The 22,753-nt window shown below is 39.5% G+C and overlaps 2 protein-coding genes across 2 annotated transcripts; both read right to left on the bottom strand.

The window, feature by feature from the left end:
- Nucleotides 1-1,833: 1,833 nt before the first annotated feature.
- slc22a13a (solute carrier family 22 member 13a) lies at nt 1,834-8,119 on the bottom strand. Its single transcript, XM_063461050.1, has 9 exons — nt 7,745-8,119; nt 7,560-7,663; nt 7,256-7,410; nt 4,004-4,172; nt 3,799-3,919; nt 3,446-3,540; nt 3,129-3,343; nt 2,158-2,266; nt 1,834-2,044 (listed from the first exon to the last, which is right to left on the bottom strand). The coding sequence occupies exons 1-9, from the start codon at nt 8,117-8,119 to the stop codon at nt 1,834-1,836; spliced, it is 1,554 nt and encodes a 517-aa protein (XP_063317120.1).
- A 5,338-nt stretch (nt 8,120-13,457) lies between these two features.
- LOC134616661 (serine/threonine-protein kinase OSR1-like) lies at nt 13,458-22,714 on the bottom strand. The gene is made up of 17 exons (XM_063461599.1): nt 22,487-22,714; nt 21,463-21,575; nt 20,325-20,433; nt 19,276-19,417; nt 18,461-18,516; nt 18,249-18,358; nt 18,022-18,123; nt 17,705-17,838; nt 17,512-17,560; nt 17,342-17,407; nt 17,031-17,153; nt 16,492-16,527; nt 16,188-16,337; nt 15,672-15,774; nt 15,507-15,575; nt 14,764-14,828; nt 13,458-14,598 (listed from the first exon to the last, which is right to left on the bottom strand). The coding sequence occupies exons 1-17, from the start codon at nt 22,554-22,556 to the stop codon at nt 14,524-14,526; spliced, it is 1,572 nt and encodes a 523-aa protein (XP_063317669.1). The 5' UTR covers nt 22,557-22,714; the 3' UTR covers nt 13,458-14,523.
- Nucleotides 22,715-22,753: the final 39 nt, after the last annotated feature.

Raw genomic sequence — 22,753 nt, 5'->3', positions numbered from 1 at the left:
TGCTGTACCTGGCCCCCAGCTCTGACAGGTTTCATGCTGATGTACACCACTGGAACAAAACGCCCCCCAGAACTGTGTTTGGGGCATCAGTCTGCAGAATAAAACAAAGAGGGAAAAGTTAGGCATCTGGGTTCCCCACAGAGACCCTCCTTCACCTGCACAAACACTACTTCGTCCACTGGACCAGATCTGGGGCACCCTTCCAGGTGAGGTCGGTTAACGGGTTGGTCAGCTCCACAAAGCCTTTATGGTGAAATAATGTTCTTTCCACTTCAGGATTATGGCTCCAACAGTGCAAATTCTTCTGTAACCTATGCCATCAGTATATTTTGCAACAATAAGGTTGCAAATATCTCGAGGGAGCTTATTGGTTTTACGCATCAAGAGATGTTTCTTATGTGACACCTTGGTAATGAGACACCTTTTTATATCAGTTGGGACTGAACCAGCTGATATAAATGTGCACTAAGCGGCAGGGTTACTTTCTAATTTCTAATAGATTTCAGCTGGTGTCATGCCTTTTCCCATCTCCCTTTGTTTGTGTGTTCAATACTTTTTTCCCGTGTGATTTCTCATTATTACACATAACTTAGTTTATGGATGTCTGTGGTTTGATTTCTTTACTTGTGTGGATTGGATGGGTCTTACCAACATCTGGTGAGAATGTCATGTCAATGGCACCTTAAGAAATATGTTTACTTAAAAAAATTGTGACATGTTCCATACTTATTTTACCCACTGTATCTTTTGATAACAGCTTGCACCAATGACCCACTGGGTTTCTTTCAGGATGAAGCCAGATGTTCCAGCTTTTTGACTTCTGTTGTTGCTGTATGGAAGGGTTTTGGGGAGGTTGCTCTTAAAGATACAGCATTTATAAATGAGCAGCGTGTTTGTGAACAAAAAGACACAATCACTGCTCATTACTATTCAGAATTAACCTCAGACATCACTCTGAAAAGTTTGAGTGAATATACATTTATTTGTATATCTCTTTGTCTCTTTATTTAATCAACTTGTTACTATTGAACATAAAAGCATTTGAGAATGAAATAAACAATTCAGTCTAAAGTAGAAGATATAAAGTTATTGCTTAACTGCTTATTCAATTAATAATTAAGTAAAAACAAAAGACATCTGAACAAACCACAAAGCTTCTAAAACAATGTCCTTTGGACAGGTGAGACCAAAGTGGAGATGTTTGACCGTAATGCTCAGAACCATGTTTTGTGAAAACCAAACACAGTATATCAGCACAAATATCTCATACCAGTTTTCACCCACGTTGGTGATCATTTGGGCTTGATTTGCAAATTTGTAGGAACTTGCCTTGAGTCTGTTCTATACTAAAATATTCTAGAGTCAAATGTGAGGCCGTCTGTCTGACAGCAAAACCTCGTCTAAAGTTGGGTCTCACAATCAAGTCAAAGTTTAAACTTGAACTTGACAGAAATGCTGTTCTGGCCTATGAAGCAATGATGTTAAGAGGAGTGGGCATACATAATAAAACCAAACAGAAAATGATTACTTCAAGTTATTGCTGCTAAGGTATATGAGAAAAACAGTAACACTATCAAGAGAGACTAAAACTTTACCCTTTTAAAATCAAGTTTTCAATCGAGTGTTTGCCAGCTTGTGTGTTTGTTGTATGCTGCAACAAAACAGGAAGCAACTGAAATATTCAGATTACAGCTTAGTTGATTTGCTTTGTGGAGGTAAGTTTGATCCACTTTGGTTCCTCTCCATAGTATTCTTCCTGCAGGGAAAAGGAAAACAGAGAGGTTAAAACTATAGAAATTGTTCGAAGATTTTGCTGCCTCGCTTGCAGCTTAATTACCCATTGGCTTCAGCTTCATCGGTTGAGTCGGGAAGCTCTTTTCTTCTGGTCTCAGGAAGCAAGAAAGCAAGAGCTCCACTGATGAGTGTAAGGCTGCTGTAGACTATGATTGGTATGGACCAGTGGTAGACGGCCAACATGTTGACTGGTGGAGACATCAGACCACCAGCTCGGCTCACAATGGAGCCCAAACCAGAAGCTGTTTGTCTGAAACAAGAATGTATATTTTAAGGACTACAGAGTTTGAAAGCCACACTAACATTATGGCTGCAATGGCATGGAGAGAGAGAGAGAGAGAGAGAGAGAGAGACTCAGCTCACCGAAAAGATGTTGGAAACAGCTCCTGAACATACACATTGCATACGGAGCCTGCCCAGTTAGTGAGAAAACGTCCACAGGTTGCTAACGCAGTAACAGCAACAGCATTACCTGAAACAGATTGACATGCCATTAAGTTTACTGCTTTCAGGAGCAGCTAATTAATATTTCCTTCATCATTCACATAATAATTGTAGAGAAATTTAAGAACCCACAGGTCTGTCTGTAAATCAGCAAAAAGGGTCCAGGCCCATTTCTTGGAATCTGTGACTTAGAAATTCACTTGTCCCCCATCTCTTTCACAGTTTTGTAACTGTATTGGGTTTCCACAGCTGTAAGTTTGCACTCAATGATCTTCCAAAGATTTCAGGATGGATCTCCATGATAGCTGCTTCATTATTTCCATTTTATCAGGTCTGTGTGTTGGTGCAGGAGTTTCACCCCCTTAGCAGATTTTAGTTTAGGCTTTACTACAGAGACCCACTTATGGTTTAACAGATGACTTTTGTTACTTGCAAAGTTACACCTGTATTTTGTCATGACAGTTAGAAGCCCCATAGTGTTTAGTATCGTGAGAAGACTGAATGGCACTGCCATCTAAAAACAGACAATATCAGAGGAAAACAAATAAACAAATACATATAGCTTGGCCCATGTATTGATGGGCCAGTATTATTAGCTATGAGCCGATTTATAGATATCAGCATTTATAACAGCCAGTGAGTGAAAATTAAACAAGTAAAGAAGAGACACAAGAAACACGCTTCCACCATGTTGTGGTTTAGAGGTATTTGCGGGGAATATTGACATTTCATAGACTGTCCACCAGAGAGCAACCTGCAACTTCCTTTTTGGCAATACAGGTGCTTTGTAAGCAGCAAACACAACAGCCAGCTGATCTGAGCAGAGTCGGGACAGACCAAACAAACCAACAAAATAACAATCCTGAGTGAATACATCTGAGGAGCTCTACCTTGAGGAACCGCTAGCATTAAGAGACACAACAATCCTCCAATTAGAAGTGTTGCCATGAGAGATGGTTTTCTTCCCACTGCTTCCAGCAGCCAGATGCTCAGAATATGAGCTGGTATTTCAGACAGGCCAAATATTGCCTGCGTCACGAAGATGTTCAAGCCAAGTTTTCCCACACTGAATGAAAGGCAGAAGTAGGCAACATTCAGCGAGAACCTGGGGAAAGACAGAGATGTATTTCAAATACAAATTGCACAACTTGACCTTACACTTAAAGGCTCAGTAGAGCAGATAGGTGTATTGTAAAATATAACTTACCATGCCAATATTATGGTAAAGAAATATTTCCTAAGCACAGCTGATTGGATAAGAGTTATTATGCCTCCCTTTTTCTCAGGGTCTTTCATAATAATCTGTAATGCACAGGGGTGAACACAACATCATGCTAACATTGCTCATGTTAGCAATCATTTAATCCTACAGCCTTACAAATGTAAGTCTGACTTACTGCATCACAGTCCATTAAATTATAATCTTTCTAATGCAACTTTGGCCTCAGAAGTTGACACGGTGCCCTTGTGGATTTTATTACATAGCAGCTTTTATTATCGCTACATGTAATATTCCTTTCAAGCCTCGATACAAAGGGAAGTGAATGTTGTGAAGGGTACCTGGTCCAGCAGATAGTTTGGAACCGTGCACTTGTTGATGGCTGCAGCTTTTTTGATTAGCTGTTTAGCCTCCGTTGTTCTTCCAGTGCCCAGCAACCACCTGGCTGACTCCGGGATAAACCTGTCCAAAACAGGCCAGTGGCACTTAATAAATTCAAATGTACCAGTCATAAGGGATGGCATAATAGAGAGAGTTAATGCACACCATATGTAAATAGCAACCAATACAAGTGGAGCTGCCGTGATCAGCTGAGCCAGTCTCCAGTTTCGTACAAAGTAGATCATTCCAGCGAGGATGCACTGTCCAACTGCACCACATAGCTGAGTCACACATGCCCCCCATGATCGATTGGACACCCCGATCCATTCAGTGGCTATAACATTTTTTTTTTAAAGGTCAAAAGACAATGTTGACAGGAATTACAGAGCCCTGAATATTGACAAAAGGTAAAATGCTGTCAAACAATGTTTTTTAAAAAATCATTAATTGAAAAAAAGAATAAATAAAAAATTATTACCAGTACTATAGAACTCAAGTCAGAAAACAACTTTCAAACCGATAAACAGGGACCATATAAGAAACATACAGTTGATTGTGTAAGCTAACTTACAATCATTTGCTTGATGCTCAAATGCTATAGATAATAAACGATACTACTCCATCCGAAGGTTAAGGGCTATACTAAAACTCTGATGTTTTATGCTGATGTTAGCATTGGTGAGATGGAAATCTACTGCAGTTGTCACAGTACTTGGTCTTCGACCCTGTTTTTGAGTTTTCTTTTTGTCTCCCCAGTCTGTGATGTCTGTTCATCTCCAGTCCTAATGTCAAGTTCACGTCGTAGTCTGAATCTAGCTGTGTGTCTAGGTCCTACTTCCTGTTTTATTTTGATAGTCTCCCATCTCGTGTGTGTTATGTTCAGTTTTGCTTCCCCTGTCTTGTCAGTCAGATTTTGTTCAGCTGTGTTCCCCAGCCGTGTCCAATCTGCATACAGTGTTGGGGAGTAACGGAATACATGTACCGCCGTTACGTATTTAAAATTCAAAATATGAGTAACTGTATTCTGTTACAGTTACCGTTTAAAAAGGTGGTATTCAGAATACAGTTACTTTGTTGAAATAAATGGATTACACGGGGGTATTTTCCTGTTTCATATTGTCGCGGGTCAGGACTGTTTGGGTTTTCTTTGACAGCTATGTTCTGTTCTTCCAGGCGGCAGCGTTACGGTTGCCATGGTTACAGGGTGACGCTCTCTCTGCGACTGTGTGTTTCCTGGGTGAGACAGCGCCTTTTTGTTGTTGTTGTTGTGCTAAGCTATGCCGAGCAGTTGGGTTAGCAGCGGTGTGTTTCTGTTGGAAAATAAACGGCTGTGCTCCCTGGCAACTCGGGGAAGCAAGACCAAACGACACCTCTGTTTCCTCCTTGTCTGAGCTCGCCACAATATGTTAGGCCAGCGGTCCCCAACCCCCAGGCCTCGGACCGGTACCGGTCCGTGAGTCGTTTGGTACCGGGCCGCGAGAGTTGAGGCTCAGGTGTGAAATATATGGTTTTCAGGGTTTTTATCGGTTTTCAGCGTTATTTTGTTATTGTTTTTATCGTTAACTCGGTTTTCCTGGGTCTTTTCACGTGTGTTATGAATAAATCTTCTTTTTTTCGGTACCGGTACTAGTTTTATTTTGTTGTATTTATCCGCGACACCTTAAAGGCCGGTCCGTGAAAATATTGTCGGGCATAAACCGGTCTGTGGTGCAAAAAAGGTTGGGGACCGCTGTGTTAGGCTATATCCTCTCTATTTTTGGTAATTCCACGCCGGTGGAAACCCAAACAAAACATGCATTAAGAGGCTCTAATGCCTGTGCCTCAATCTCGCGTCTCATAATGACGTAAAAAAAATATTTTTAAAAATGATTTAATATGAAGGCAATAGGCAGAATGCTACAGGCATAGCCCTAAAGAATGTAGCCTCATGGGCAGTGTAGTCCGTGCTGCAGCGAGAATGGACTGCCATACCTGTTATGTGTCTGTGAGCGCGAGGAGGGAGAAAAAGGCGAGTGGAAAAGTAAGAGCTGTCACCGAGCAGAAACGGGAGCTGGAAGCATGTAAATATAATAATAACCACTGCAGCCAAGAAGAGTGCCTGACGAGCCCAGTTGTAAGTAAGCTATTAAAACTCGATTGTATACCGTGTTCGTGTTTTCCTCCGAAACAATAAGTTCCGTTGGAGCAGCCTTTCAACGCCTCTCTCTGTCTCTCGCTAGCAAAGTTGACCCAGACAACAAAGTAAAGCTATTTTTCGGCTACGAGCCCGACACGAACCCGACGTATTAGCCAGAGGTCCCTTTACTACGCAGCAATAGTACATTCATGTAGTTTTAAAAAGCATGATAATATATTAAGTAATCCAAAGTATTCAGAATATGTTACTCTCATTGAGTAACGTAACGGAATATGTTACAAAATACATTTTGGGGCATGTATTCTGTAATCTGTAGTGGAATACATTTTAAAAGTAACCTTCCCAACACTGTCTGCATATATATATATATATATATATATATATATGTATAAAAAACGTCAGTACAGTTTACAAAGAGGGAAGTATAATAAATTAATAAATATAAAGTCAGTGATACATTTTTTTAAACAATAAAAAAACATTCAGTTATTGCACAAGAGAAATGTTGACTGCACCTATGTCCCCCAATGACTAATATATTACTTGAAAGTTTGGAGATGATCAAATGGAAGCTGAAGCTTTTTCCTAATTTGTATGACCCTGACCTTTGACCTATGACCTTGAAGTGTATTTTATTATCTTTATCAATATTATTGGAGTAGAACTGACTGAAACATATGGTTTCTACAGGCTGTAAAAACTTGAGATTTTAATATATATTCCTGCAGTATGGGATTTTTGTAAACTGGCATCATTGTGACGTTGTTGGGTGCTATATTGAAAAAATAAAAAGAGCGGTGTACAACTCTCTCTATGCCCTTTCATATTCATATTCTCTCCATATTCATTACTCAATATGGTTTATTTTATTTTATTTCAAGGTCAACTTTCACCGTGCGCAGTATTGATGAAGACCTCCCCAAAATTAATCAGAAGTCAACAAATTTTCTGTTTCAATTTTTAGCGAGGAAAAATGTTTATCTGTTATCGTATACTACTTTTATAATATGCACTGATAACAACGTTTAATTCAGACATATTTAAGTCAATTACCAACTCAAATTGCTTCCAAACCTGGTGCTTTGCAACCAGGGAGCTTCTCAACTACCTGTTATGACATAACCTTTACATTTTGAATATAAGTATTATAAATATTTTTTTTCTTAAACATGTATTGCTATCAAACAACAGCTAAGATATACATCTGTGAGTTTCAATATAAATTCAGACTTATATACCTGTTTGACACAAAGTACGATAAGAAAGGGATAATACTTTACCCAGGATAACGCCATTAAGTCGATATCCCCCATAGCAAACTCCCGCCATGAACTGGGATGCCAGATAAAAGTAGAAGTTAGGAGATAATCCAGTTGTGACAGTAAATATCACCATTACAACAGCTGGGATTTGACATGCTCTTTTTCGACCAAACCTGGAATAGATAAGATCCTTTAAGTCACTTTGGCTCCTCTGGACAAATTAAATATTAAACTAAAAAAACAAACAAAACAAAAAAACAAACAAAACAAAAAACAAAACAAAAAAAAAATCCAAATGTTAACACTACAAGTATTCACTTACGATTCTGCAAAAGGTCCAAATAAGAGACAGCCAACAAGGATACCAGCCATTAGGACAGTTTGTGCTGTCTCCAACAAACTAGCCCGGTCACAGACTAGATCAAACTGGGGAGAAAAATAACCCATATTACTGACATTCATTCATAAAAGTTCACATTATTTACATTGTAAAAGACCAAGACCTACATCAGTGACTATGGTGGCTTTATAGATCATGTTCCCATACACCCATCCACTCTGGCACCTTGTAGTCTCATTGAGCCCATACTCCCTGATGGCACCGATATCCCAGTCCACTGGGACGAACATCCGACATCTGCTGAAGGCCCCATCATCTTCCCGAGGCACTGTCAGGTTGAGCTGCTCCTCTATGGTCAGGTTAGCAGCAGCACTGAGTATCCAGTCTGTGTTGCAGCGTCTGTATGGATCTGACTGGATAAAAAGTACACTGGCAAAGTGGAAAGGCAGAATAACATTGGGGAAGCTGAGAGCAAAAAGGGTGATCTTCTGAAATAACCCAAACTCCCCGATACTTCGCAGAATCTCCCCGAAATCAGCCATTTTCAGGGCGCCTTCTTTCACTTTAGAGATGCTGGCCGACGACGACCTTTAAACAGTGCCTATTAATGTTTAAACCCTGGATCATGTATTTCAGGAAGGCTGAGACAGCATTTCACCAGACATTTCATTTTATAGAGAAAACTCCTCTCACTGATGGCAACAGTTTAACCAGACATGAGCCTTTTGTTCACTTCACTTTGTTTAATTAGTTACCTCAGTGTGTGTTCACCAAAAACCTTCAGCAATTACAAGAGCTTCGGTAATGTGGCAAATTTCAATAAAATTTCAAATTTCGATAATAGACCTAATCCCGACGCCTATTTCCAACAATCCATACAATTCCATTCAAATTTATATATATATATAGAGCCAATTCACAACAATAGTTGCTTCAAGGTGCTGTTTATTGTAGGGAAAGACCCTACGAGTTAGAAACATAAGTGACAGTGCAGTATATAACTTACAGTAAGACACCTTGTGGATAGCTTAATAGATCGCCTACTAAGTTTTATAATATTCCTCCTTATAAAATCTGACCCAGTGCTCTTACATAACAAAACAAGCAGATGTGTTATGTAAGGTGGAGATGCTGTAAAAGTTATTGTACACTCGATAATAAAATGATCTCATCATGCCGTGGTCTGCAGAAACATTCAAAAGATCACATTGAGCAATAAAAGTTTCTATATGCTTCCCTTTCTTCTTTTTAAAATACATTTTTTGTCTTTTTCAGTCTCATCTCCATCTCTTTTGACTGTCCTTCCTTTTAATTTGATGTAGAAAACAACAGAAGAAGCTAAAGATACAGAAACAGATCCGGTCTAAACATGGGTCAAGGTATACCAAGGCATACAACACAGACGTAAAAGATAAAAGACCAGTCATATAGAAAACAGATCAATGCATGCATGACTACAGTATATATATGTGACTGTCTGGTTTTTATTGAAGGATACATATACGTACAGTAAATCAAAAACCTGCCATTTTTATGTGAACCTGTAAAAAATCAATCTTTTTAAATCTAAAACTATTTAAAAAGTTATGACATGTACAAAAAGGAGGACCTTGCACTGTTGTTGGCAATTAAATGCAAACATATTTAGGGGCACTAATCTATACAACAGATCACACTTCCTTTGAAGTGCTGTTTGAGGAACACCCAGATGGATCAGTTCAAATAAATCAAACTTCAGCCATTGTTCATCTGTTATACAAACATACAATCGGGCAAACCCTGGGAAGAATCTAGGACACACCTCCTTTATAGAAAGGATAACACTGGCTGTTAGCTAGCCCTTCCACAGGAAAAGAAATATGCATCTAACTGCACATTTAAAATACAGAGATAACTGCTGAATATAAAACTCAGCAGACTACATCAGTCCACATGTAAATGTGTAACTTCCATGGTTCTTCCTCATGTCTTCTAATGTTGGACACAATGTATCATGCTTCCTTGAGGTTTATCACCAATTGTAGATATCTGACCCATCATTGTGACTTGTACATTGGCCTTCTTTGGCCATTAGAAGACAGGGGCATTGGTACACTTTTATTTACAAAGCTATGCTTGGATCGTTGCCTCCTTATATTTGTACTTTGGTCACAAGGACAAGTAGTGGTTCTTACTCCTTGCGTTCAAATGATCAGTTGCTGCTGTCTGTTCCCCTTGTCCGCACAGAGTTGGGTAAGAAAGCCTTTGTCCACTCTGCGCCTTTTTCGTGGAACCTGTTACAGAAAGACTGGAAACTGACTGAATTGTCTTTAAATGTTTTTAAAACTAAACTCAAAGGCCTATAGACTGCCTCAATAATGTGTAATTGTTTTGTGTAATTTTTAATCTTGTTTGTTTGTATGTATTTGTTTGGAAATGTGCTGCCTGTTGGCCAGGACTCCCTTGAAAAAGAGGTTTTCAATCTCAATGGGACATTCCTGGTTAAATAAAGGTTAAATAAATAAAAATAAAAAATATAGCAGTGACAGCCCATTCAAAGTATTATTGGCTTGTTTACCACCTGATAAGAAGCTGTCAAAGGGCTCCTGGAGGTAACAACTCACATTTCTAAAACTGAAAATATTTTCAGTAGGAAAACCCATTAAATGCAGACATTGTTGATGATTTTTAAAGGAACATTTGTTCTACACTTGCTTTGGATATCACACTTTTGCATAAAGAAATTAATGGATAAAGAAAAGTTGGGATAACACCTACTGAACACATTTATCTGTCTTTGACTGGCATCCCTCTGAGCCACTTATCTACCAACACTCATTTTTTACTATTAGGAAATGGCTGCTACCTCAGGACAGCAGCACACTGGTACTGATTGTAGTTTCTCTGGGTAATGTCTGATTTTTATTCGTTTCTTCATGAGACCAGTTTCTAGAAACACCTGCAGTCAGGAAACAATTACTCAAAAAATCATTTATGAAACGCTTAAGTGTTCAAATTTTTCTAGTTCCAAGTTAGAAACGACAAAAACACCTAAAAACAAAAACAACAACAAAACAGCACTTTAACGAGTTTGGGTTTTTTTTTCAGTCATACTCCTGTGACAAATATGTAATGATAATAATAATAATTGTCATTATTATTATTATTATCACTAATGGTGTCTTTATATGATTAAAACATGGGAATCAGAAAAACACACTAAATTCATTGTTTTATTAATTTTTTGTATGAATGTGGATCACCTAATAATTACTTTCTACATATTTTTTTTTTTTAAATTTAGCAGTGTTTAATATTTTTGTTTCATTTCTATTTATCGTGTCTAAAGGTTTTGAACTGCTGACAAGCTGCTGCATGAGGGAAATGCAACAAAGAGATAATAAAATGTGAAAAAGACCTGCTGAAGGTCCCATCCTCACATTGAGCTGCTCCTCTGTGGTCAGGTTACGACCCGTCTGTGCTGCAGTGACTCTGGATCTGACTGGATAAAATGAAAACTACAATACAAAACTTCATGTAACCAAAAAGAGTAAGCGTTTGAAAGAAACCAGCTTTCACATTTAAAAAATTGAAGAAAACAAACAAAAAAAAGCTGGAAAGAGAGAAAATTTCGTTTTACTTGAAAAAAATAAATAAAAAAAAAAATGCTGGGAGCTTTTCCAATCAGAATTAGGTGTCTGATGGCTCTGGTTTCTATTAGTGTTGTTTCAGTCATTACATTATATGAAACATAGTATAATATGGCAATGTCTAAGTTGGTGTGTGAAACAGGGGTGTAGGAACTCACCCCCTCCCCCCACTCACTGTTAACAGTTCTATTTTGGTGGGTGTGAGTGTGAGACTGCATGAAAACCCAGCATTACTAAAAGACAGGACACTTTAAATAAAAGCATCAATACTCATTGAATACCATCATGTAACTTTATTCAACAACTAAAATAAAAAAAAAAAACAAAAACAAAAAACAATCAGCTTGCATGTGCTGAAATTTACTGACAATGTATCAAACTGGTAAATCACCATTGCTCTCATCACAAATACTCTTCAAACTAAGCATGGATGGATATACACATTTTATGATTAAGCATATATTTTTTAAAAAATATAGGTACTGATCTGTAAAACAAAGTTCACACATACTTGCCAATCAATTGATTAAAAATAATACTAATCACTGAGTGCCCTCATAAGAGGCAGAATGACTTTTTAAAAGTAAATGATAAGGAAGATGTTTAGAAACTCTTTGATAAGCAACCATTTAATGACCAAATCACACATACACACAGAGGGAAGGGTAACCTGTGCCACTCGTCGTCTAGTTAAAATTATCTATCAATCAGCCTGTAACTGGCTTCCGTGAGGAAACACTACATATCATGACATCAAAGCAGAGTGTGATTTCAAGCCCAATGTAATTTAAAAAAAATCTGCATGTTAACATATGAACCAACTGAATAATCCACACATGATTAGTGATGCTCCGACAAAGGCCAACAGTGGAAAACACTACAAAACAAACTGAATTCTGCGTGCTGAACATGATGAGTCTCAATCTGTTTGCCTTTAATCAATATTTACAAGTAATATGTTCCTTTAATCTAACACTTCAACAGTCAATGCAACGACATCATTACATACAAACCTCATGTTTGTGCGACAGTGCGTAGAGTTGCCATCATATGTACAGTTACAACATGTTAACATACACCATTTACATCAGTCCTTGAACTAAGAGCTGTGTCACAGCACTCTGCACATGGTACAAAACCACCACAGAGCTACACTGGGAGTGATGAGTGACTTGGTGTTCATAAAGCAAAGACACTACAGTACTGAAACAACTTGCCCAGTGACGACAAAAGCTTCCATTGATTTTGAAAAGGTTGCTATATCCAGTGACGGGAATATTTTTGGTGGGGGTCAAGGTTTTTTTTGTGTGTGTGTGTGTTTGTTAAATTCAAGTCATGCTCATAGCTAGCAAGGCTGTAACAATAAACACACTGTCCAAAGAATTTTTTGGGGGAAAAAAACAAAACAAAAACAAACCAAGACAATGCTGTCATTGATTTATTGTGTTTTGGCAAATGAGCAAGACTCAAAATACGAGTGTAGGGAAGTAGAAAGAATCTGCAAAATAACTGAGCAAAGCTGCAATTATTTACATCACAACTGTGTATTATTAAAACATTTTTAACGTCGTCATTACCAGTATTATGGTGACACCTTTACCGCACATTCTAACATGTTTTTAACAAGTGTATGAACCATGCTCACCTTCTCAGTGTGTTTGTGATGAGTGTTCGTGTTAAAACATTAAGTACCAGACAAACTGAAATTTGGACCAGATAGTGAAACAAGAGGAAAAGACCGGGAGCAGAGCGGACAAGGAGTCCTTAACACCTGTGCCAAATTTAGTGACAATCCAATGTATAGTGGTCTGAGATCATTTAAACAAAACAAGAATGCCAAGCAGCTGCTTTGTAAACTCTCGTGCCAATCGAGGTGATGCCAAAACATTTGACCAAGAAAATAAAAGCTTTGAGGACCATGAGTGTGTACAGAATATATAAGTATATACATGTAGTAAATTTCATGCCAGCCACTGATGAAGCAGCAATGCCATCAATCAGTGCTTGAAAGCAGAATCCCATTCATCTCCATTGTACTGGGGTGGAGGCAAATAAGCCAATAGCTATCTGCATGGCTAGCTTTCTTCCCCTTCTAAGCTTTATTTCACTTTGGAAGATGTTCACTTTTTGAGTATGCGCACGTTTACAGAAGTTCATCAGCACTCAAAACCAGCATCTGGGAATTGTAAGAGCTGTTAAATCAGCTATTGCGAGATTCAATGACATCTTAAAGGGAAATAAAAAAAAAAAGAAGCAGTCATTACCCGTGTCTGTGGATATGAATGTTAAATCTTACAATGGGCTCTTAGCGATGTCAGTTTGGCTGGTTGACTCGTTATGAGCTCCTTATGAGGTATGAAAAAAAGAAAGAAAATGTATCCAACACAAATGAAATGATTAGTAACCAGTGACCACATACCGTGAAAAGAAAACAGCTATTGCATAGTACAAGAATATCAGGCATTCCCTCAACCTGTGAAAATAATGTGTCTTTAATACCTTGGGATAAATGCCAACTGACCGAGTGTGGTACTGTGAGTGTTGGTGTGGGACAGAGGGGCTACAGTTGATTTAAGCAGTGCAGTTAGAGCTTAAAATCCTTGGTTATGTTTTAACAAAACCACCACAGATACTGCGGAGGAGAGAACTGATCACACTGCCTCGGGCTGGATCCTTTTTGACATAACAGGTAAAAGTTCACCGGAATTTATGGACTTTCAAAAAAAACAAAAACAAAAAACCTATGCTACGACAGATATCTGTATCGATATTATGGGGATTTTCTTAGGCGTACATGTGAAATACACAGAGTACACAAACTGCCACCAGTTACACTGGTAAAGTCTAAAGTAACTAAGGCTGAACTTGCTTTTTGATTTCAATGTATCATAAAGTGCCACACAAAGGTGGCACGACACTTCAGAGTTTTGTGGCACAGTTAATTGTTTTTTGTTTTTTTTTATAAAACAATAAAAGGCAATAATTTCCAGTACTGGCAGGAGACGGCTTGGATTGTGCTTGTGTATGAAGACAAAAATGGAAACAGAAAGAAATTAGGAACTGATATCTGATTGCATCTCTTCCCCCTCGTATAAGCGCACTGTAAACTTTTCAAGAGTGACTCCTGTGATGAACTGAACCCCCTCAATGTGGTCCTCGTGCATGCTGCAGTAGTGTTACACTCCTACCAGGCTTATGCCTCCTTCTCTTCATCATTTCCTCCTCCTCCCTTTGGCAGAAGTGGTTTTTGGAATTGACTACAATGCAGCTGTGCCATACCATTTATTTCTGTCCTTTGTATCTGGCTCTGGTTGGACTTAACTGATACTGAGCTGCGCAAATCCAATGAGTTTAATATCATCGGGAATTTCAGACTCTTCCACGCCAGACGCCTGGAAAAAGAAAATGAAAAAAAAAATCACTAACTGTTGTTACTAAATATTTGAGAAGAAATACTGACCCCATACATACAAACTGTGATAATCAATGAATATGCGACATATCTGTACCAGAAAGTCACAGCATTACTTCATAAATAACTCCGTTTGTGTGCTCACCAGTTTAAAGGTCACATTTTTGTTACTGTGTGGATCGTCAACAATCTTTTGCAAATTGGCAGCAACTGTAAAGACAGGAAAGTTAGAAAGCTGTGAGCAGACTAAGGCTACATTCACACTGCAGACCTCAGTGCTCAATTCTGATTTATTGCTCAGCTCAGATTTTCCTTAAGGATGTGGCTAATGTCCTTTACCCACATGTGCAAAGGAACAGCAAAGACATCATACAGATCATTCTGCTGCATCGAAGGAAACACACGTGGGTCGCCGGAACCAGCATTCACAATTTAATTTGGATGTGTAATAGAAGCCTAAGAAGTTGTGAGCAGATGACAACGACGATGAGCATAAAGACAGACACCCTACAAATGTTAACGGCGTTTGTGAATAATGGAAGTAGTTAGATTGTTTCCTAAATGCTGATTTTATTGAAAAGACCCAAAAGGATATGAGCAACCGATCTGGAACAATATGAAAAAACTCAACAGATTTGCATTCTGCACTGTGAACTTTGCATCCAGCTGCTGTGATGCCCAAAACCTAAACTGAGAACTCAACACTGAGGCTGCAAGAAGCTTTACAATACTGATGAGCATTAAAACGCTTTCGGTTAATTGCAAGACTTGATACCATGTTTAAAGAAAGAATTTAAAGAATTGAATGCAAAACAATCAGAAATATTGACATATCATCTTAGCAATAGCAATAATATCACAACATGCAGGGCTCTCTGTTGTACTCACCGATGACTAAGTCCCTTCCATCAACCAGACCAGCTGAGACCAACTCCTGAGAAACTCCATCAGCAGAGTCTGAGGACACGAGTGAAAAGATAAACCACAAACAGAGTTAACAGACTGGAGTGGAAGAGCATGAGAGAGAAGAAAGAGCTTTGTGAATATTTCTACCTCTGCCAGGCATGAACTCAAATCTGATGTCATTGAGCTCCTTCTTGGAATTCCTCAATCTCAGGACGAGACTGATGGGAACGCTGGATGAGGCAGCTGGATCCTATCAAAGGAAAATAGTAAAGGACTTACGTTTGGGAACACATGTCTTTGTTCTCGAGTTATCGCATTCACAAGCTTGGGTGTCCACATCGCTCGCACAGCAGGGTGACTACAATTCCTCATCCAAAACTGCCCTTAAAATGCATTTGGTCTGGAGAAAACTCCACCGCGTATCTTTAAAACGCATGTAATGCCAAACAAAATGGGATTTACGGTCACAAAACAAGATACCAGTGAAAATATCAAAAACAGCAGGGGTGAGTTGGGGGAAGCAAAACAAACTTATTCTTGAGAATTTAAGTGTAATTACTTCATGAACGAGTACTGTTGTGGATGCCTTCCCCACAAATACGCCACCAAAAATTCATTTGTCATTTCCCAAAAACTCTGTGTAACTTTTTAGGTGACTGTTACCTGAACAGCGGGCCCGTGTGAAGGGCTCGCTGTCTGAGCGGGAGCCTGTGGTGCCACGTCTTCTCCTGTTGGACCTGTATTCGCAGATCTCTCATGTGCCACGCCAGGTGGCTGCAGATGTGCACTGGAGCCATCTGCTGGTGGGAAAAGCTACAAGATACCAATTTCAAAATTAATCAGTAGTCAATTTTACATAAATGCAAATCAAATAGGAGGTGGGCATAAGACAGTCATGCAGATTGCTCTATAAAAGCATTACAATAAATCAAGATTTGCAGGTCATGTCCACTACAAGAGGACTTACCTCCATATTCTGGGGCCCGTCCTTCACTCTTGGTGACTGCAGAACGGACATGACAGATTATCAGGATTAAACACATGCAATTCTCCAAAAATGCCCCATGGACACATGCCATTTAGCATGAATTGTGATATGCCAATTATAATTCCAGCTCCTTTTATTTTTATTTTTTTTAATTTGTCATTTTGGGGGGTAAAAATCAGAATCAGTAATTAGATTAAAAAAAAACCCAACACAAACTACAGTTCTACACAATAATTGCATCTTTACTTGCTGAAAGTTGGAACACTATGGACTAAGAAAACCCCCGCTATTCTTAGGTCGAATAAAGTTCTGAAATCTGGAGTTTCTGAGCTCTAATCTCAACATGAATTAAGTAAGCAGAGGGGCTCACTAGTACTGCATTCCTGCTGGGCTAAACATATGCTCAAACTAACAGTAAAGCAGCACCATCTGCTGGCCAAAGGATGCTGTGCACTGAGAAATAGCAGCCGCATAAAATAACCTGGACTATCAGATGGCGCAGGCATGCAGGGCCTTACCCGCAGAGCTGCTACAGCAGCTTTGCCCTCCTCGCTCTCCTCATCCAGCTCGTCATCGCTCCACTCCCAGCCACCATCCTCCGTTTTGTGGAGACGGCCGCTTGAGCCAGGCACACGACGCACCTACACAGTGCAGTGAAGAGAAGTAAAAGTGACTCATTTGTCCTCTCTAGGAATTTCCCAGCAATCATTAGGCAGAGCGTTAGGAAAACTGGGACACGCCCTGGACGAGACAGCACACCTTGTCTTGATAAGAGCAATGCACAGAAATACTGGTGAGCGTGGATTCAGTGCATTAGTAAATTATGTACCTTTTTAGATCGCTCTGTTATTGTTGGACCCTTATACAGGAGCTTCTCATGTAGGAACTCATTGTTCTGGAACACAAAGGCAACCATTTCTTACAGGATCTATAAATACTCTCTTTGAAACCTACAGCAATATTTTCAGCTTATTTTTATATCAGTGAGGCATGGCTCACCTTGGCTTTCGTGAAGAATTTGTGCTTCAGCAACTCGGCAGCAGTTGGCCTAAATAGGAAAGAAACACGAGGCTTTTCATTATATTTGTTCAGCAACAGGGAAATCTAATAAGCAGAAAAATTAGCACAAATTGGGTCTGGAAGTTTGCTCAAAAAAAAAAAAGAAAAAAAAAAAAAGGTTTTGCAGAGTAACCTTTTTTCAGGATCTTTCTGTAAACACAGAGACAGCATCTTCCTGAACGATTTTCCGTACTTCTTCACCATTTCCTTATCTGTAATACCCGTCTCCAGGCAGGGAGGGTCGTTTTGCAAAGTCAGCATCAACACCTACAGACAGGCAGAGATCAGCCTGAGACTAAAAAGTGAAGATATCCTTACAATGGTGATGTTAAATGTCCTGCAGTTTACACAGAATCAAACCTCTCCACACTATAAATGGTCTGAGCTTTGAGCCTTTTCCTGTGGAACAAAGAAGCTGTTTGGATCACTGTAAACTCTGCACATATTTACCTTCATTGGTGGGTATTTGTGATATGGTGCTGCCCCAGTGGCCAGTTCAATAGCAGTTATCCCAAAACTCCAGATGTCAGCTTTGAAGTCATAGCCACGGACCTGCAGATTGAAAACAGAGCCGAGTGAACAAAGCGCTCGAGTTGTCCTTTTATATCCAAGCTTGAAGCACTGCAGAGAAACTGGAGAGAGGGGAAGAAGAGGGATAAAGCAAGCGAGGCTTATACCTGCTCCATGACTTCTGGGGCCATCCAGCACGGCGTCCCCACAAACGTCTTCCGAACCTTGTTCCTCGTCATGTCTCCACCTGTTGCTAGAAAGGCACTCACACCAAAGTCTGGTGTTTTGAGTGCATGAAACACAACAAATAGGAGATGATGAAAAACTGCCTCAAGAGCCACAAACCACAGTAAATGCAGACAAAGCAGAAACACTTTACCAGCTATCTGCACAGAGCCATCATCCCCGAGAAGAATATTTCCAGCCTTTAGATCACTGTGCATGAAGCAAAGGAGGATTAAACCACAGACTACAATTAGAAGACCACAAAGAGTGGCTGTGCTCCGACACAGATGTGGCTCGTCTCCAGAAATGAACAACACTCCGAATATTTTACTATTCCACAGAAACACGATAAAGCTTCACCTTTGATCAGTTTCATTTTAATCCACCTGATTTCTGTTTGTATGCTTTACACCGAGTGGAAATATGCACAAACAACTTGAATGGGTCACCCTGAGCCCAGCCTCTCCGCTGCCATTCTTTTGTCCACTCACATACGGTTTAGTCACATTAATGATGAAATCTTTAATGTGACTAAATAATCATTCACTCTTAAAAAATCAGAAAATCTAATCTCTCATTATTATTATTAGATTTATCTAATTAAATACATAATAGATTGCTGGAAATGCTCCTTTGACATTATTTTTTTTTGTGAATGGGACTGTTAATTTACAACAAGTACAGTTGTCACACAACCAGGATATAGAGGCCTTTCTTTTCACTGGTGGTCCACAGTGTTCCTGGGAGGAACTTTTATGTAAAACAAACCTCCTCAATTATGCAGCTTCACTGTATTAAATATTGAAGGAGTGAGGTCTAGTTCAAACCGCACACTCATATGCAGAGATGAAAGGCCCAGAGCCTGACTGAGTTGAGACGGCAGTGCACGATGGGACATGTGAGCTACAGAGTGCAAACACTGTGTACAGTAATCACAAAGCTGCTGCGCGATAAATCAGCACAACCTACCGATGAATCTGCCCGTTTTTGTGGAGGTACTCGAGCCCCTCCAAGACTTCTTTCAGAATGGTGGCGATGCAGGCCTCATCCAACACACCGGTCTTATGCTCACCGCGAGAGATGATGTGCTTGATGATGTCCAGCACCGAGCCTGAGAAAGAGCGAGTGAGCGAGCGAGGAAGAGGGAAAGACAGGCAGAGGCTTGTCACAAGATGTGCTCGCAGCACATGGAGAGAGTTTCCAAGATGGCAGTTGGTTAAAAGAACATCAAGTGGAATTCAACCGAAGGCTTATACTGTAAACAAACCCCGCAGCTGTGCCCTGTTCCCAAACTAAACAAAATACAACCTGCCAGAACCCCGCAGAGTACAGCAGCAACATGCACAACAACCAGTGGAATAAAGTAGTGGCACATTTGTTGCCACTTGATGGAATAGATGTGCAAACATTTACATATGCAAAAGACAGCAGTGGCAAAAACTGTAGGCAGTAAATTCCCTGACAACATAGTGCAATATGAAATTATGAACTTGTACAAAAGAGGGCGTAACCTCGATGGGGAAACCATCAATCAGTCGGTTAAAGCTGGTTTTAGACTCCACACAGAAGCACATATTTTAGAAAATGATCGTATGAGCAAAATAAGACCGACAGCCGGTCTGCACACAGACTTACTCACCATTACTATCAACACAGTGTGGTATAACATTGCTACAATCTCCCTCTCTATGCTAAATGATGGAGCATGTGTTCTGCAGAAAAGATGCAAACACATTAAGGTTTAAACAGCGAGTGTTAAATCAGTAAATGCAAAAATCCAGACTACTTAAATATTATACAGGCAATCGGTAGTGGATATATCACATAAGTGTGTTCTCACAGAAATTATCGTGAAATTAAAGAAGCCCATAATATAAAGCTCAAGAACTGGTTTTGTGGGAAGTTAACCTCAACATTCATTCCAAGTTCAAACTTGAGCTTATTAGTAATACAAGAAGACAGGTTAGCCAAGAGCAGGTCAAATGAGGAACAGGTTTCATCAGTGTAACAGCACTTACCACCACTGAGCAGCTTCATCACCAGCCACAGCTCATCCTTCACCACAAAGGAGGTATAATAAGACACAATGTTTGGATGGTGGCACTGGCTCATAGCCTGAATCTCTTTCTGTACACAGAGGAAAAATGAGGGATAAAAGGTCACCCAGGAAGCATCAACCTTGGCCTATCAAGCCAAGCACAAACTGAATCTTTATGTTGAACTTAAAAAGACAAACTCGATCTCAGTCACAGGATTTGATCTTTTTGAATATTTAATAAGAGCTGGCTCAAGTGAGATGGAAATGCAACAGTTTAATGTGTGCTCTTCCTCAAAGACAAAATCTCCCCTATTAAAAAAAGCAAAACCTGAAAACTTCAGCTTCAACATTATTACAAAGCCACCAAGCAAAGACATTTTTAACCCAGCATTTAGAGATAAGAGGATTCAGGAGCTTGACATTATATAAGAACTGAGTAGGAAGATAGTGAAATCAAATAAAATATTTACAGCAGACAGCATACACTGCTATGATGGTCCTTAAGAAGAAATAATCAACTGGGGATAAAAATGAAAAGACTGCAGCAGAGCCAAGTAATCTCTGGTGTTTTACTCCAACATCTCATGATTATGATCTTTAAGTTCAACAAAATAAATGCTCTAAAATACTTTAAAGTGGTTGACAAAGGTCCTTAGATGTATAATGTGTGACAGATCCAGCTGATAAAATGTTGAGAGTCTATTTAAGATGCTGGATGAATTCTTACTTTCAGGTAAGTGATTAATCCAACAAGCAAACCTGTTACATGGCACTAACAGCTTTTACTGGAGTTTGCACTACTGCTATTGATTCAGTAAACATAAATCAAAATCAATAGCAATAGTGAGGTATTGACTTATGATGTATTGAACTCACTGGATTAAACTAAAGCTAACTTTCACTGATTATTTTTGTCTATTATTCCTCCTCTCAAAGAAAATTTAAAGGCCATTTATGTTTAAAGGGAATGTTATTATATACATCTACATATTATTACCTTTTTCCCAACTTTTTCTCAGATAACTGCTTAATCAATCTCTTGTGCGGATTGCAAGGAAAACATTATCAGCAAAACACAAACATGAATTTCTGCACCACCTTCTGCTATAGTTTCTTACCAGAAGTTCATCCATGCTAGTCTGACACTTTTCCAGGTTGATTCGTTTGATGGCCACCTTCTCCTTTCTCGGCTTGCAGTAAGCTGCCTGGACAACTGCAGTGGCTCCACTTCCTGAAGAGACCAATAAAAAATAGTCCAGCTATCCCACTGTGGAGCGGTCTCTGATACTCAGTCAGCATATGACCGCTGTACTGGGTCTTACAAGTACAGAGTAAAGACATGTTTCTCACACTGGAGACTAGTCTCTCTCTGTAGACTGTAGTCCTTGTTGCTCTTTAAAAAAAGTAACCGAAATAAAGCTACATCCAGTGCACACGTTTTTGGAAACTTTTAATCATTTTCTTAGTTATACTTAATTCACACTGTAAATATGTTTCTTAATCTTTGTTTTTTGTTTTGTTTTTTTTTTGTTTGGGTTTTTTTTGTTGTTGCATATATTGATCTTTGTGTGTTCTTATTCATGTTCTTAACCGGGACCTGAGTGCAAATTTAGTTTCACCTCATGTGAATACATGCATTGGCATGCCAATAAAAGCCTTGAATAAAGTTATTAACTGTAAGAAGCAGGATCAAGCCAAATTCAACAGCGTTGTGAAAATGACCCTAACTCTCTAACTCTTCTGATCAAAGTCATGTTCCAGTTATTTGAACTTGTGTAAAGTATGACTGGTTCACTACATGCCATATCACACCTTGGGCAAAAGAGCACCACCCATTCTAACAACGGACGAATCTGGACGTACTTAAAGCTAAACTGCTTTAGCTAGCCGTTTAGCTTCGTGCCGGATAGCAGGAATACAACCTTACTTTATGTCTCCTGCTAGCAGGGACAGTTAATCAGTTTGCCCTTCTACGGGAAAACTTCTGAGCTGTTAGCGTTACTGCAGTGTAGCTATGGGTCGTAATTGTACTTCTGCTAGCTGCAGACATACAATGCTACTTGGCTAATAGCAGCTGACAGCCGACGACAGTGTAAGCCAGGGAAGGCTACAATGCTAACATTAGCAAGCTAAGCTTCTCACCTATCACCTCATTGAGTTCATAGTCATCCTTGTCGATGGACCAGGGCTGAGAGGACTGGTCATCTGCCATGGTCGTGGTCTAAATGGTATAAACAGCGCTTCTGAATTTAAAAAGAGACGCCTGTTTGATGTTAGCTTTGTGATTACTCCATTCGGGTTCGATGAAGCTTGCTACTGCTCCGCTGACAACTCCTGCTGCCGCTCCTGTCAACACAACTTTACGCGCGACTGACGAATGGCGTGACGTATGAAGAGAGAGGAGGGACG

The sequence above is a fragment of the Pelmatolapia mariae genome, linkage group LG18 (genome assembly GCF_036321145.2).
Source record: "Pelmatolapia mariae isolate MD_Pm_ZW linkage group LG18, Pm_UMD_F_2, whole genome shotgun sequence".
NCBI lineage: Eukaryota > Metazoa > Chordata > Actinopteri > Cichliformes > Cichlidae > Pelmatolapia > Pelmatolapia mariae.
The sequence above is the reverse complement of the archived record's forward strand: the minus strand, read 5'-3'. Positions and strand labels throughout refer to the sequence as shown.

Bases quoted from the DNA above. Each gene is read 5' to 3' on its own strand.
- slc22a13a (XM_063461050.1), bottom strand. From the start codon at position 8,119: ATGGCTGATTTCGGGGAGATTCTGCGAAGTATCGGGGAGTTTGGGTTA. The intron at 7,664-7,744 runs GTAGGTCTTGGT...TTTTCTCCCCAG, and splicing joins AAGCCACCATAGTCACTGAT to TTTGATCTAGTCTGTGACCG. The intron at 4,173-7,255 runs GTAAAGTATTAT...AAAATGTTATAG, and splicing joins ACTTAATGGCGTTATCCTGG to CCACTGAATGGATCGGGGTG.
- LOC134616661 (XM_063461599.1), bottom strand. From the start codon at position 22,556: ATGGCAGATGACCAGTCCTCTCAGCCCTGGTCCATCGACAAGGATGAC. The intron at 17,561-17,704 runs GTTACTCTGCAA...TTTCCTATTTAG, and splicing joins CAGAAAGATCCTGAAAAAAG to GCCAACTGCTGCCGAGTTGC. The intron at 17,154-17,341 runs GTACATAATTTA...TGCACTGTGTAG, and splicing joins TAACAGAGCGATCTAAAAAG to GTGCGTCGTGTGCCTGGCTC.